This window comes from Bos grunniens, chromosome 18 (assembly GCF_055505025.1).
Source record: "Bos grunniens cultivar Pamir isolate PY7600 chromosome 18, Bosgru_T2T1.0, whole genome shotgun sequence".
Classification (NCBI taxonomy): domain Eukaryota; kingdom Metazoa; phylum Chordata; class Mammalia; order Artiodactyla; family Bovidae; genus Bos; species Bos grunniens.
Window position 1 is genome coordinate 3095476 of NC_141182.1, and position 14995 is coordinate 3110470.

The following is a 14995-nucleotide window of genomic DNA, read 5'->3' on the forward strand; positions in this document are numbered from 1 at the left end:
GCGACTTCCAGGTCAAGGTCAGAAGCCCCGCCTCTTCCGGGGAAAGGGGGCGGGGCACTGTTCGCGCGCAGCCAGTGCGCAGGCGCAATACGGGGCCTGGCTCCGGCGTCCCCAGGAGGTTTACCTGAATCCCTGCAGCTTCACCTGAATCCCTGCAGCTTCCTGTTCGCGCGCTCGCGAGGGGGCAGCTTTTTCGGGTGCCCGGGGAGAGCTATGGCGGAGGCGATGGAGTTGGGCAAAGACCCCAATGGACCCACTCACTCCTCGACTCTGTTCGTAAGGGAGGATGGCAGCTCCATGTCCTTCTACGTGCGTCCCAGCCCGGCAAAGCGCCGGCTCTCGACGCTCATCCTGCACGGCGGCGGCACTCTGTGTCGCGTTCAGGAGCCCGGGGCCGTGCTGTTGGCCCAGCCCGGGGAGGCGGCGGCCGAGGCCTCGGGCGACTTTATCTCCACGCAGTACATTCTGGACTGCGTGGAGCGTAACGAGAAGCTCGACCTGGAGGCCTACCGTCTGGGCCCGGCTCCGGCGGCCTACCAGGCCCCAGAGACGAAGCCCGGGGTCCTGGCCGGGGGCGTCGCCGCGGCGGAGCCTGAGCCGCAGTCACAGGCGGGGCGGATGGTCTTCACGGACGCGGACGACGTGGCCATCATAACCTACGTGAAGGAACATGCCCGCTCGGCCAGCTCCGTCACCGGTAACGCCTTGTGGAAAGCGATGGAGAAGAGCTCGCTTACCCAGCACTCCTGGCAGTCCATGAAGGACCGCTACCTGAAGCGCCTGCGGGGCCAGGAGCACAAGTACCTTCTGGGGGAGGCCCCGGTGAGCCCCTCCTCGCAGAAACTCAAGAGGAAGGCCGAGCAAGACCCGGAGGCTGCTGATAGCGGAGGTGAGGTCCGCGGTCGCCGACGCGCGGGTGCTCCGCTGTCACCGGTGTGCTCTGGGGGCGGGGGCGTCTCCCCTTCCGCGGGGAGTCCATGTGGGCGTCTTAGGGGCATCGCCCAGCCCCTCTCCTTAACCCCCTTTGCCGTCCGGGTAAAGTTTGCATCGTTTTGTAATCTCTCTTTAAACGTCTGGGTAAAGTTAGCATCATTTTGAAATCTCTCTTTAACATGACATGGCCCGAGATTCAAAAGAGGCACAAAGAGTCTGTGGAAAATTCTCCCCCCTCTCCTTTCTTTTCCCACCAGATAATCCAGTTTTTCCCCCCAGAGACAACCTGTATCTTGGGTATCTTTTCAGAGATATTTCACAGACTCGTTTTAAACAGTGTTTCTCGTGGCTTTAGGTAGATTCAGTATAAGCCAGTTTTAAAGCCATATCTTGGCTTAAATGAATGCATATTCACAGAAGAAGGTTCTCGTCTATTGGAAGCCGCTTCCTAGTTTCGCTCGGGTGAGGTGAGTTTCTAACGCAGTTGAACTGAGTATTGGTTTTCCGACGTGGTTAGGACACAGGGCATAGCTGTTGAGATGCTTCTCTTCTGACTTAATCGGTATTGAGCTTAAACTGTCGGACACTTTCGTTTATAGTCATGCTCCCTTCACTTAACGTCTCTTTCCTTGTGTGACTGTTCTGCATAACGGTTGAAGTCTGGGGAGGTAAAATCTATTTTCTCCTGTTCAGTATGCTTAGTAGGAGTTTTGTTTTTGGTAAAGTGACACTTGAGATTCATTCAACAGATATTTGAGTGCCAGACTCCTACCTGCTGGGTGATAACAGTATATAAAAGTTCCTGCAGTCATGGAGCTTAAAATGCTAGCTGGGCAGTGGTGAGTGCTATCATTTCAGTCGAGCTGCTAGTCGTGTCCGACTCTGCATGGACTGCAACCGGCCAGGCTTCCCTGTCCATCACCAACTCCAAGTGCTGTAGAAAAAAATAAAAAGGGTAACGGCTGGAGAATAGGTTGTTTTCTACAGGGTAAGAGGGGAAGTTCGCTGTCATAAGCTCATACTTGAGCAGAGATCAAAGGAAGTGAAGGAACTAAACAGGTGGTTATTTGATGAAGAATGTTCCAGGTTTTGGGGGTATTAGGTGGAGTATAGCTGTTGTGTTCTTGGAGCAACAATCAGTGTGACTGGAATGGAGTAAGGAAAAGGGAGAATTTTTGGAGAGAGGAATGGGCTATGTGTATGGATGAAGGAGATCATATATATATTATAAATATATATATTTTTATATATAAATCAGTGATGTAGAGATGACTGGTAGACTAGTTGGAACTTGGGATGAAATTAAGCTGGACTCACCCTATGCAGTGTTTTCATGTTCAGATATTTAAACATAAAAATTAAGATCCGAAAAGGACCAGGAAAGGATGTGGATGAATAGCCTTTTTAATAGCTGTGTGTTGTTGTTTCTGAAGCCAGGAAGACTAAGAAAAAAACTTATATATTTGATTACTTAAAATTTAAAGCTTTTCATGATGAAGTCAGAGGGCAGATTGGAAAAATATACCCAATACATTGCAACAAAGCAAGTTTCCTTAGTGTTTCCCTTTGAGGGCTTGCTGAAGTTAGTAAGTAAAAGAGAAACTAGTAGAAAAATGAGCAAAGGAAATGAAACAGGACGTTTTCAGAAGAGGGAATAAGTAAATGGCTAATACATGCAGAAACGTTAAAAAATAAAAGTAAATTAGACCCTGATCAGTGCACAGGTACAAGCCGTACCTGGGCTTCTGACCCATGGAAACTGAAGTAGTATGTGGGGTTGTGTTTTTTAGAAAAGTAAATCAGAGCAAGGTAATGTCATATTTTATCTGTTAATTATTTCAGCATGTATCTCTAAAATATAAGGCTTTTTAAACATTTATATAAAATAAAATTGACTTATTTTGATGTACAGTTTGGTATTTAATTTTTTTATGGTGGTAAAATATATGTTAGATAAAACTTACAGTTTTAGCAGTTTTTAAGTGCTCTCTTCAGTAGCACTAAGTATGTTGTGATGCAGTTGTCACCACCATCCATCTTTAGAATGTTTTCATTTTCCCAAACTGAAATTCGTACCCTTTAAACACCAGCCCCCCATTCCTGCCTCCCCCTGGCAATCACCATTCTGCTTTCTGTCTTTATAAATTTGATCTCTCTAGGTACTTCATGTAAGTGCAGTCATAATGTATTTGTCCTTTTGTGTCTGGCTTATTTAATATAAGTGAAAGGCTTATTTTCAAGTCTTATCCATGTTGTAGCACGTGTGAGAATTTTGTTCTTTTTAAGGTTGGATAATATTCCACTTTACGACCACATTTTGTGTATCCATTCATCCACTGATAGACACTTAAGTTGCTTCCACATCTTGGCTGTTGTGAATAATGCTGCTATGGTATGGGTGTACTAATACCTGTTTAAGACCATGCTTTCATTTCATTTATTTATTTATTTTTTTATATTTTCAAAAGTGGAATAGCTGGATCATGTGGTAATTATATGTTTAATGTTTTGAGGAATTGCCATACAGGTTTTCCAGTTCGGTGTTTTAATACATGTATAGATTTGTATAACCATCACCATAATCAGAATACAGAAACAGCTTCATTGCAAAACTCCCTCGAGTTGCCCCTCCGCAGTCAGTTTTTGTTAAGTGGAAAACAGCAGAGTTAAATCCTCAGAGAACAGAGTAAAAGGAGAACAGGAAGGTGTTTAGCTTTATGAGGCTCTCCTTTCTGTAGATGGTATGTAGTGGATTGTGGTAGACTCCTCAGATCCATCTTCAGCTGGGCGAGGTTCTGTCGTTTTACGCTAGCGTCCAATGACTAATCTATGTGGTGTTATTCGCTCCCTTCCCCCAATATGGTCAACTCTGAAGGGCCTTGCTGGCTCCATACTTCTCCATGGTTTCAGTTGAGGCCTTGTTGGAGCTCTTTCACAGCTCAGCTTCTCTCTCTGCCCGCTAAGCACTCCCTGATCAACATGTTACACGTTAATCTCCATCTCAGAATCTGATTCCCAGAAAACCCAGTTTATGGCAGTTTTTTTTTTTAAATCTATATAAATACAAAGCAAAAAAATGAATTAAGCTTGAAGAGTATTTTTTATTTTATACATGAGAACTTAGGAAAATTATCATTATTTTTATTGTACAACTTTTCAGTAGCAAGCTGAAAAATTAGAAATTATTGAACATGCATGTCTTATGTTTTTCTCACCCTCTGATCAAAAACCGTTAGGGGAAAAAGTGCAGCCTAACTTGTGGCCCAGGGCTAATTGTAATCTAGTACTGTTTTCTTTAACAGAACCACAGAATAAGAGAACTCCAGATTTGCCTGAAGAAGAATTTGAAAAAGAAGAGATCAAGGAGAATGAAGCAGCAGTCAAAAAGATGCTTGTAGAAGCTACCCGAGAGTTTGAGGAGATTGTGGTATGTTAATTAGAAATCACTTTTTCCCTATGTAATTGCACCTCACTCCAGTACTCTTGCCTGGAAAATCCCATGGACGGAGGAGCTTGGTATGCTGAAGGCATAGGTCTTTTCTCACATAACATTCTTTGCGATGTGCCTAAATGTAGTGGAGCATGGAGGCCCTAATATATTCATACTGCAGTGTTTTTTGAGTGCTTATTATGTGAAAGCATTGGTAAGCACTGAGGATGTAGTGATAAGCAAAATACAATTCCTGACCTTATGGAGCTTACAACTTGAGAGGGAAGTCAAATTTTTAACAAATAATCTAATGCATACATGTATACTCATATATATGTGCATATATATGCATATCGGAGAAGGCAGTGGCAATCCACTCCAGTACTCTTGCCTGGAAAATCCCATGGACAGAGGAGCCTGGTAGGCTGCAGTCCATGGGGTCGCTAAGAGTCGGACACGACTGAGTGACTTCACTTTCCCTTTTCACTTTCATGCATTGGAGAAGGAAATGGCAACCCACTCCAGTGTTCTTGCCTGGAGAATCCCAGGGACGGGGGAGCCTGGTGGGCTGCCGTCTATGGGGTTGCACAGAGTCGGATACGACTGAAACGACTTAGCAGCATAGGCATATATTTTTTACATTCAGTGTAGCTTCTAATGTTCTTTGGAATACCATGGTTATACATACACATATTTATATGTATACATGTGCACACATAGACACATATATACCCTATACTCACACTCATGGTTACTCTATGGCATATATATATGTGTGTGTATATGTATATATGTACACATACATCTAGCATGACTGAATGTAAGAAGGAACATAACACATTAGAGGAACTGAAGGAAGTCCAGTGGAATGAAAGGGAAAGGAGGTGGTAGTTGGGAGAGACCAGATATTTTAAGAGTAAGTGTTTGTGACTTCGTTATTATGAACTGGTTCTATTCTTCACTTTGTCTAGGTGGATGAGAGTCCTGATTTTGAAATACACATAACAATGTGTGATGATGATCCATGCACGCCTGAGGAAGACTCAGAAACACAGCCTGATGAGGAAGAAGAAGAAGAAGAAAAAGTTTCTGCACCAGAGGTGGGAGCTGCCATTAAGATCATCCGGCAGTTGATGGAAAAGTTTAACTTGGATCTATCAACAGTTACACAGGCCTTCCTAAAAAATAGTGGTGAGCTGGAGGCTACTTCCTCCTTTTTAGAGTCTGGTCAGAGGGCTGACGGGTATCCTATTTGGTCCCGACAGGATGACTTAGATTTACAAAAAGATGATGAGGCTACTCGAGATGCATTGGTCAAAAAATTTGGTGCTCAGAATGTAGCTCGGAGGATTGAATTCCGAAAGAAATAATTGGCAAGATAGTGGGAAAAAAAGTTGGGCAGATAAGACATTAACGTTTTTTTGTGTGACCATTGGACTTCAGAAATTTTTACATTGGAACCGACACTAATCTTTTGACCAGTTTTGTTGCACTGTGAGTCCTAGATTTTGTACCCAAGCAGAGTTGTGTTCGGTCCAGTTGCTCAGTCGTGTCCGACTCCTTGCAACCTCATGGACTGCAGCACGCCATGCAGAGTTGTATAAGAGGATGGAAATAAAAGAAATGGGATATGTTTCGATCTCTTCCCAGCAGTATCAGTGTGTTTATGAAAGGAAAATCAAGAACAGAGAGATTGGTTTACATAGTAGTGATTGTTTTCTGGAGTGGAATCTCTGCTATATTGGTGATAGGAGCTAGGCATGAAGTCAAAGAAGGAAAATTAGATGGGTCTTGTGAAAGCATGAATAAAGAGCCTCCTGTCTTTTGGCAGAAGCTCCTCTAGATTGTGATAGATTACAAATCAAGAGTCTAGAAATATGGAAAAATTGAATTACAAGGCCTTGAACATGGACTGTCCCAAACTCTTGTATCCCTCAGTGAGCTCTGATTTCTGGGCTGCTTTGAAAACCCCATGTTTCTTTTGCCAGCTTGATATTTGGGAACCCTTTTCCTTGGCTGTTGTTTTCTTCGGGTCTGTGTCAGTGAAGTCTCTAGCATGAGTTTCTTTATCCATCATCTAGTTTGTTTCAGACACACACTACAATGGAGTCTCAAGAAAAGTCTTACTTGTTTACCAGTAATGTCTTTTTATTTATTGAAGATTGTTTTGTGCTAAGAATTGTGTTAGATTTAAAAATTAGAGGATTAATTCCTCTTTGTTGTGTTGATTTCATTGTTGAAAATAAATAGAACTTTGTATTTGAGTCTCCACAAAGTGTTTTCTTTGGTTGTATTCATAAAACCTTTTAGGTATAAAAGCTATAAAGGAACTAACATTTTTGGCTCTTGGTAATTAGAACCAATAAGAGGTTCCATTTAGAGCTGATAGGCCATTAGAAAGAAGCTATTTCTTCTGAATGGAGCAAAGAGAACTGTGTCAAGGACTGCGAAAGATGGCATAACCAGGTGAACTGCTGAGAGCCAAAGTGGAGAGAAGTCAATAAGGAACTATCCAGTGTATAACAGAAGATGTCAGTACCTGTCCCAGATGCCCGAGCACTCACCAGTCCAGTACATGCCAGCAGCAGGAGTCTTACTGCCAGCACCTGTAGGAGGCTCTCTCTCTGTTTGAAGGGCTATGAAGTTAATGCCCCTGAGAGCAGCTTTCACCCAATGGTGAATAGGAATCAGAGAATGCACACTCAGCTTCCTTGCTGACCAGAGAGATGACAGCTGAATGTTTGAGTTACTCCTTGGATGGGATGATGGTTTCCATGCCATCCTGAAGGCCGCCCGTAGAAGAAAGCGTAGTTGCTTACAGTGGGATGACTGCACCCTCATAGTCCTCCTGCTCTTACTTTACATCCCCTCTTCTCTCTTAGTGCATCCGGAATCATCAGTTGCACTCACACTCTTTTATTCTGGAAAGAGTCTGCTTCTGGCAGAACCCAGCCTAAATCAAAGCACGTCACCTTTTCCTCCTCCTCAGCTTGTTGGAATGGTACGACATGAGTGCAAGGATTTCCCTGTGGTCCAGTGGCTAGGGCTCCGCACTGTCAGTGTGGTGTGCTGCAACTAAGAGTTAGCATGCCACAGCTAAACTAAGTGACAACCCGCGAAAAAGCTGAAAGGTTTCACAGCATGACAAAGATCAAAGATCCCGCACGCTGCAACTAAGACGTGGGTATGGCCAAATAAGCGCGTGTGAAGTGAAGGTTTTGCTCAGTTGTGTCCGACTGTTTGCGACCCCACAGTCTATCCATGGAATTCTCCAGGCCAGAATACTGGAGTGGGTAGCCTTTCCTTTCTCCAGGGGGTCTTCCCAACCCAGGGATTGAACCCAGGTCGCCCGCATTGTAGGCGGATTCTTTGCCAGCTGAGCCACAAGGGAAGCCCGAATAAGTGCATAAATATTAAAAAAAAAAACTACACCCATTTGCTCACTATAGTGGTGACTTTTTTGGGGCCACATTTTGTGTGGCAGGCAGGATCTTAGTCTTAGTGTCCCTGCTAGGGATCAAACCCCAGCCCCCTACAGTGGAAACATGGCGTCCTAACCATTGGGTCACCAGGGAAGACGCTATGGTAGTGATTCTTAAATGGGGCTTGGGAGGGGTTGGTGGTGGATATTTGTTTAAAACGTGTTTTTCTATTGTGATGGGACACTAGAGTGGTTGAAAATCACTGCTTTAGATGTGAAATGGACATGTCATCCACCATGTCTGTACCTGAGTAGTTAGCACAACCTATTGGCTTCACAGAGCTAGAGATCCCAGTTTTGTCGGTCATGTGCAAAAGGGTCTGATTTATTATACCCGTACTGCCAGAAGACATGTTTAAACCAAAACACACGCCAGCTGCTAGTGCTCATTATAAACCAGTTATTTTCTAATATCTGGTTTTGTAATTTCTCAGATCATTTCATCTCTTGGGCTGGTATATATGTGGGGAAACAAATTATCAGAAGTATTTTTGGGAGCACAAAACTAAGCAAGGAAAATGAGTTGGATTTTAATAGTTAATGGCTTTGAACTATAGCTGTGTCTGTTCCAAAGACCAACTGTTTTAAGTCTTAGTACTGAGATACTTTTGCCTTAAGCTGCTGCTGCTGCTAAGTCGCTTCAGTTGTGACTCTGTGCGACCCCATAGACGCCAGCCCACCAGGCTCCCCTGTCCCTGGGATTCTCCAGGCAAGAACACTGGAGTGGCTTGCCATTTCCTTTTCCAATGCATGAAAGTGAAAAGTGAAAGTGAAGTCGCTCAGTTGTGTCCGACTCTTCGAGACCCCATGGACTGCAGCCCACCAGGCTCCTCCATCCATGGGATTTTCCAGGCAACAGTACTGGAGTGGGGTGCCATCACCTTCTCCCCTTAAGCTGCTAGATTCTTGTTCTTTGGGTTTTCTTTTCTCAACTTTGTGAGTTTGGCTTTACTTTCTACTTATGTTCTGGGAGACGTTATTTCTTAACTCATTTAATTAAGCTCTTGAGTTCTGGGCTTTTCTCATTATTCCCCCCTGGCTTTCTCTTATTCCAGCTTTTGAGATTTCTTATTCCAGCCTTAAGTAACCTCCACAGCTTCCATAGTGGCAGAAACATTCTGTCTTCTCTTTCTCTGCAGCAGTGAAGAAATACTCCTAGTATTGTTTTCCTCTGTTCCCTATTCCATTTAAGTGATTGCAGCTTTAAAAGTTTATGCTGCTGTTTGCTTTGTTCTCATCCTCTCTTGCTTTTGGACTCATGCTGTTTGCTGAATCATAACCCCACTTGGCTTGTCAAAAGCCAGGTGTTTATTACATGTAACAGAAAACCTAACTCTAAAGAACTTCAACAAGTAAGTGAATTTATATTTTGTATACGTAACAAGTCTTGAGTTAGGGGGCTTTAAGGTTCTAGTTTTCTGCCCTGCCATCCTTAGCTTGTCCTTTCAGCCACTCCCCTTGTGGTTGAAAGGTGGCTGCTACGGCTCCCAACAGCCAAAGAGGGAGGGTTTCCGCCAAGAATCTCTTTTATTGTGGGCAGCCTTTCTCAGAAGCCCCTCAGTCCAAAGGCTTTCAGCCCAGAGGGGTCTGAGATCTAAGGGCCCAGCTTCTTGGGACCCAAGGAGCCTCTAGGAAGAGGGCAGATGCCTTTTACTGGAGGCACTGCTGGGACGGGGCCATCAGATGCTCTAGTCCTGGGCACCAAGCAAGGTCCAAAACCCTGCAGATTCCATGTTCTCAACCCTGTTTTCAGGCTGTGGAGGCCTCGACCATGATAACTTTTAAGCCCTCCGCTGGTTGAGCTCAGTCCACATCCATAGATCACCTCAATCAAATAGGATGTCTGGTCACCCAGTTCATGAAAGACACATCAGACTTGAGATTCTGAACTGGTCAACCTGACTCCCTTGGTCAGACACTGTTCCCTACATTTTTCTCTAGAGACTTAACCTTATTGCTTGCTTCAGAAGTGAAAATTTACTTTTTTCTCTCTCTAGAGAAAGTCATCCTGTGTCCCTCCAGAGGTTATAGATAGATGTATAGATACAGAGATATAAATAGAGGATAGAGGGGAGCTATAGAGGCTGTGTAGGTGAGCAATAGATATGTATGTATGTAGAGCAATACCTATAAACATGGAGATACAGACATTCATATACATGAAGAGGATTATAGATACAAATTATAGTTTTCCCTTCTCAAGTCATCAGACTTGTTTTCATAAGTTGAAGAACTCTGTCTACATGTGGTTGAAGTACAGGAAAGATGCTGGGAGCTCTCAGCTCTGGCTGCATGAGAACCATCTGGGGGAACAATCTAAAAAACTAGGCATGGTGTCAACACTGTCAAATATTATATCAGATTTTGTGGGTAGATTTGTGCCACAAATACCTGTACATATGCATGCGAGTTTTAATTCCGTAAGTGGTTAATGAAGATACAGCTCATATTAGGAAACATTACTTGTGCTGAGTGTAATTTGGCCATAAATCTTGGTGCTGGAATATTCTGGCACTTGTGCTTCAGTATGAACACCTAGAGAACTCTTGCATGTAGCACACCCAGATACCAGAAGGATGTCCAGATCACAACTATTATTTGTGCAAAACTGGTATCTGTAAAACTAGATGTATGTGTATTGATCTTTCAACACCTTCATATGGAAAGTAAAGCAGATATGACAAAACAGGAAACAGATTGATGAAATAAAGAAGTAATTTTTTTTTTTTAGGAAGTAATACTTTTTAAAGACATTTTTATTACCAAGGTAGACCCACAAATACCAAAATCTATTTTTAGAAGTTACCTTTTCAAAAGAAGGGAGAAGATGGGGAGTGACAATGGTTTACCAAGTTTTGATAAACATACAAAGTTTATCTGAGGAAAAATTTTATGGACATATATAATCATGTATGCAAATGTATTAAAAACCCTAAAAAATGGAAGTATTAACATCATTAGACTATGTTTAGTGATGATATGGTGTTGCTATTACAGTTTCTTACAATTTTTTGTATGTTTTAAATAATCAAAGTAAAAATACACTTCTAAGTAAAGACTACTAAGTACTGAAGGATTTGTCCTAATCCATTTAATCGTTCCCTTAATGATGGATACTGAGGTAGTGTCTGGTTCCTAATTTAAACCCTTGGAGCTTTGGGGAAAAGATCCGTTTTATGAACTCCATCAGGAAGTAGAGCATCCCTTCATTTTTTACATAACAAATTTCAAGTTTGCCTTCCCATGTTGTCAGGAAGGAGAGAAGTTCTGATGTCCCCCAGAGACCTGTTCTTGCCTGCGTTAGGCTGCCCTGTGTGGATTTTCCAGGTGGTGGAGGATGTGGTCATCACAGAGGTCATACTTGTCAGTAAAATGCTTTTTTTCCCACAAGAATTCAGCAGATGTGTCCTGTGGTGCTTCCAGCGGCAGAGTGGAGCTTGGAAGGAATCCTTAGTGGAGTACAGAAGATAACCACTGCCCACAAGATAACCTCCATTTGGGTTTCTAGTTGGTTTTTCCTTTCTTCACTTTAATCTTGCCCCTGGCAGGATGGCTTCCACAGTTATTGTTCTTTAAATTCTGATCTGCATCAAAAGAAAGGAGGCCTGGATCAGATTCAGAATGCCATCTTCCTCCAGAAGCTCAGGCCCTGGTGAGCTTTGCAGTGTGTTCAGAAGAGCCTGAAAATCTTACTCCCTGAGGCACAGCTGGAGTCCTGGAGGGTCCTCTTCCTGTGAATGAGGATTCAAAAAATCTGTACCTTCTACTGACAATCTGTGGATGGCAGGAGTTGACCTGAAGTCTTCTTGAGGTTTCTGTATATTGCTGGTGAGACTGGATGAGGGTATGAGATGATTCTGTAACTCGTGTGTGCTGTGGCCATCAGTCTGTTTCGATGGTTCCCTTTAGAGGATTCCACTCTACAGTCAGCCTAGCAGCACTCATCCCACCACTGCAGAACGAAAGATATGTCCCCCTGGCCCAGATCCTGTGGCGGTTGTTTTTTTGTGTGTGTGCTCAGGTTGAGGCTGAGGATAGTCTTCCAGCTGTAGCATTCCCATATAGTCTGTTATCGGTGGTCCTGGTGTTCTTGGTATTGGGACCAGAAGGGATCCTGAGTATCTGGGTCTCCTCCCATAGTCAGCGGTACAGGCACATCATTCCCAGATGTTAGCGTGGAGAGAGAGTTCTCCCTGCACAGCTTCACAGGCTGCATGATGACATTTTGTCCTTGGATCACACTAGGGACACGTGGGAAGAGAGAAGAACAGGTAGAAATGATTGGTTCCTGCTGAAAGAACTGGAGGAAGGAAGATGATGATATCGGCCTGGGAGAGTCCACAGGTCAATTTCAGGCTGTTGAACTGTCGGACCGGGTCTCACATTTGGGCCATCTAGCAAGGAATTCACAGGCTCACTTCTTGTCTGCCCAGGGTACAGAGATCTTGGGTCCTGAAACCACATCTCTGTGAGAAAAACAGACGTGGGACATTATAAGGCAAGAAATAAGGGCCTGTTATGTAGGCGCAAATCTCAAGAGAGATATGTATGAAATTAATGACCCTGGTCCATGTGTTCAGTATGTTTGTATGTATACGTATGTATATGTGTGTATGTATGTATGTGTATAGATATACATACATACAAACATAGATTTAGGTCATAGCACTTTCAGCAGTCAACCTTAGATGAACTGAAACTTGGCTGAAAAGGCATATGTCCAGGAGCCACCCTCCAATTTCAGCAATGGACCAGGGAGCAAGGTCTCTTGACCAGGCTGACGTTTTTTTCTTCTTTATCAGTGTGTGCACAGGAATACATATCTTGTAAACGTGTATAAATCTGAGTAAGGGTTAATAAACATAAGTGTTTTTGAGTCATTCTGCCTAAGAACGTGCTTCCTTGTCATGAACATTGAACATGCATGAACCACTTTCCCCATAATTTAGGTAGGAGAAGGTACTCCTGAGGGTGATTCTGTTCCCCAGTTTGACTGTGCCTATAGACTTTTGGTGGGGGGGTGTTAAGAATGGGGAAAGGAGAAGTCTGCAGGACATCTAGTTGGTAGAGGCCAGGAACGCTGAAGAATACTATGCCAGGACAGACTGCCCCTCCCAGGAAAGAAATATCTGGCCCAAAATGACAACAGTGCCAAACTTGAGAGAACCTAACAGTGTTCTCAAAATAGGCATTAACTTGTACATTATCTACAGTTCTGCTGCTGCTAGCTCTGAATAGATGCATCACTGACAATTTAATTAGAAAATTCTTCCTGTTTCAGGAGTGTGACTTGCAATGCCAGATGTTTACCATCCCATGCCTTTGTCCTTGATTACTGTGATCATCTAGGTTAGTTACAGTTTTCCAGCAACCACTCAGGGGGTAACATCATTTAACAGAAGGGATATTTGCTGCCATAGGCATCAAACTTGAATTCTCAATTCCGAATGCCTGTTTGGCTAGTGTTTTCCTGGTGGCAGTACCAAGGTGTTGGTTCCTCTAGAAAGCTTGAACTAGAATGTTTGAGTAAGATCTTGGGACGGCTGTCTGGTCTTGTGTGGCTTCTTTTGGTAAGTATTCTAAAAGAGAACGCAGGGACAAAAGGGAGGGTTTTAGGACATTTTTGCATTCAAGCTGGAAACTCGAACTTGAGAAGTTAGTGCTAACCTCTTACTCCCTCTGAATCCCCCTGAGATGACAGAAGAGGAGATTGTTGCCCTGCTCAGAGCAGCAGGACCAAAAAGTCCAAAGCCTTGCTTGCTCAGAACCTGTCTGTCCCAGCCACCTATTGGTGACCCTCAGTTACAAAGAACAAGCTGTAATTGGCTCCAAAAGTAAGGATTCTCTGTGGTGAATTTGGGTACAACATGCAGAATTGATTCCTCTCTCAACTGATTCCACTGGTGAACTGCGTTTGGATTGGTGGGTTTTTACCTTGAGTATAAGGCCAAGGCTGGTTCTAGCCATGGGTTTGGTCTTCTCCTAAAGAGGAGCTGAACCCCAGTCGTCTATCTTGCTGTGTGGTTTTTGAACCAAATCTGAGTGGGAAAGGAAGACATGGAAGTCACGTAACGCAGTCTATGTTATTCCAAATATCATTGCAGTTAAAACTAGTTGATCAGTTGCTCTTGGGATAATATCCCTAAGAGAAAGTGCATTATCCTGGGAATGATGCTATTATTAGCATAAAATTCAGGACAGTACACAATCTGCTCTCAACTCAAATGAGCATTTCTTGTGTGGTCATCCTCAGGGTATCCAAAGTAAATTTCACTGGTTTAAGAAGCACCGTTAGTTCTCTCAAAGGAAATCAGTCTCCCTCATGTCGCATCAACTCTTCATTGGAAATGCCATTTGATAATACATAGTATGTACGGAATATATCTTAGAAAAGGATATCTTTATGTAAGACAGTAGAATTAGCCACAGTCACGAACAGGGCTAACTCATCCACACTTCCTCTTACTTACTTCATCTTCATCATGGAATAGATAACAGCCCCATATATCTTGCTTTAAAATTATCACTAATATAGCCAGTTGTATTTTGTTTCCTCATTACTGGAGTCAGCATTGCAATGTATGTTCCAATAATTTCTGAGTGTTTTATTTTGATAATTTGATAATTCATGGTAAGAGTAGAGTGTAAATGATAACCAATATTTGATGAATCACTCATCTCCCAGGCATTGTTCTAAAAGATTATATCTGTTCTTCAAAAGAGACACTGATGTATAGAACAGTCTTATGGACTCTGTGGGAGAGGGAGAGGGTGGGAAGATTTGGGAGAATGACATTGAAACATGTAAAATATCATGTAAGAAACGAGTTGCCAGTCCAGGTTCGATGCACGATACTGGATGCTTGGGGCTGGTGCACTGGGATGACCCAGGGGGATGTTGTGGGGAGGGGGGATGGAGGAGGGTTCAGGATGGGGAACACATGTATACCTGTGGTGGATTCATTTTGATATTTGGCAAAACTAATACAATTATGTAAAGTTTAAAAATAAAATTAAAAAAAAATAAAAGATTATATCTGTTCTTTAAATTAATTAATCAAAATATTTTCCAGTAAGTCTTAAGCCCAAGTGGAAATTGGAAACTAATGAGTGAGTTACTGAACACAGTGGCTGAAACAAGCTCATCCTAC

At 43.1% G+C, this 14995-nt stretch overlaps 2 protein-coding genes across 2 annotated transcripts; one reads left to right on the forward strand and one right to left on the reverse strand.

Moving 5' to 3' along the window:
- The first annotated feature begins 59 nt into the window (after positions 1–59).
- Positions 60–6622, forward strand: TERF2IP (TERF2 interacting protein). Its single transcript, XM_086349968.1, has 3 exons — positions 60–889; positions 4236–4360; positions 5335–6622. The coding sequence occupies exons 1-3, from the start codon at positions 214–216 to the stop codon at positions 5731–5733; spliced, it is 1200 nt and encodes a 399-aa protein (XP_086206094.1). The 5' UTR covers positions 60–213; the 3' UTR covers positions 5734–6622.
- A 5104-nt stretch (positions 6623–11726) lies between these two features.
- On the reverse strand, positions 11727–12308 carry DUXB (double homeobox B). The gene is given in 5 exon segments (XM_086355125.1): positions 11727–11778; positions 11780–11850; positions 11852–11907; positions 11910–12095; positions 12098–12308. Coding segments are annotated over 5 exon segments (576 nt in total).
- Between the last annotated feature and the right edge of the window lie 2687 nt (positions 12309–14995).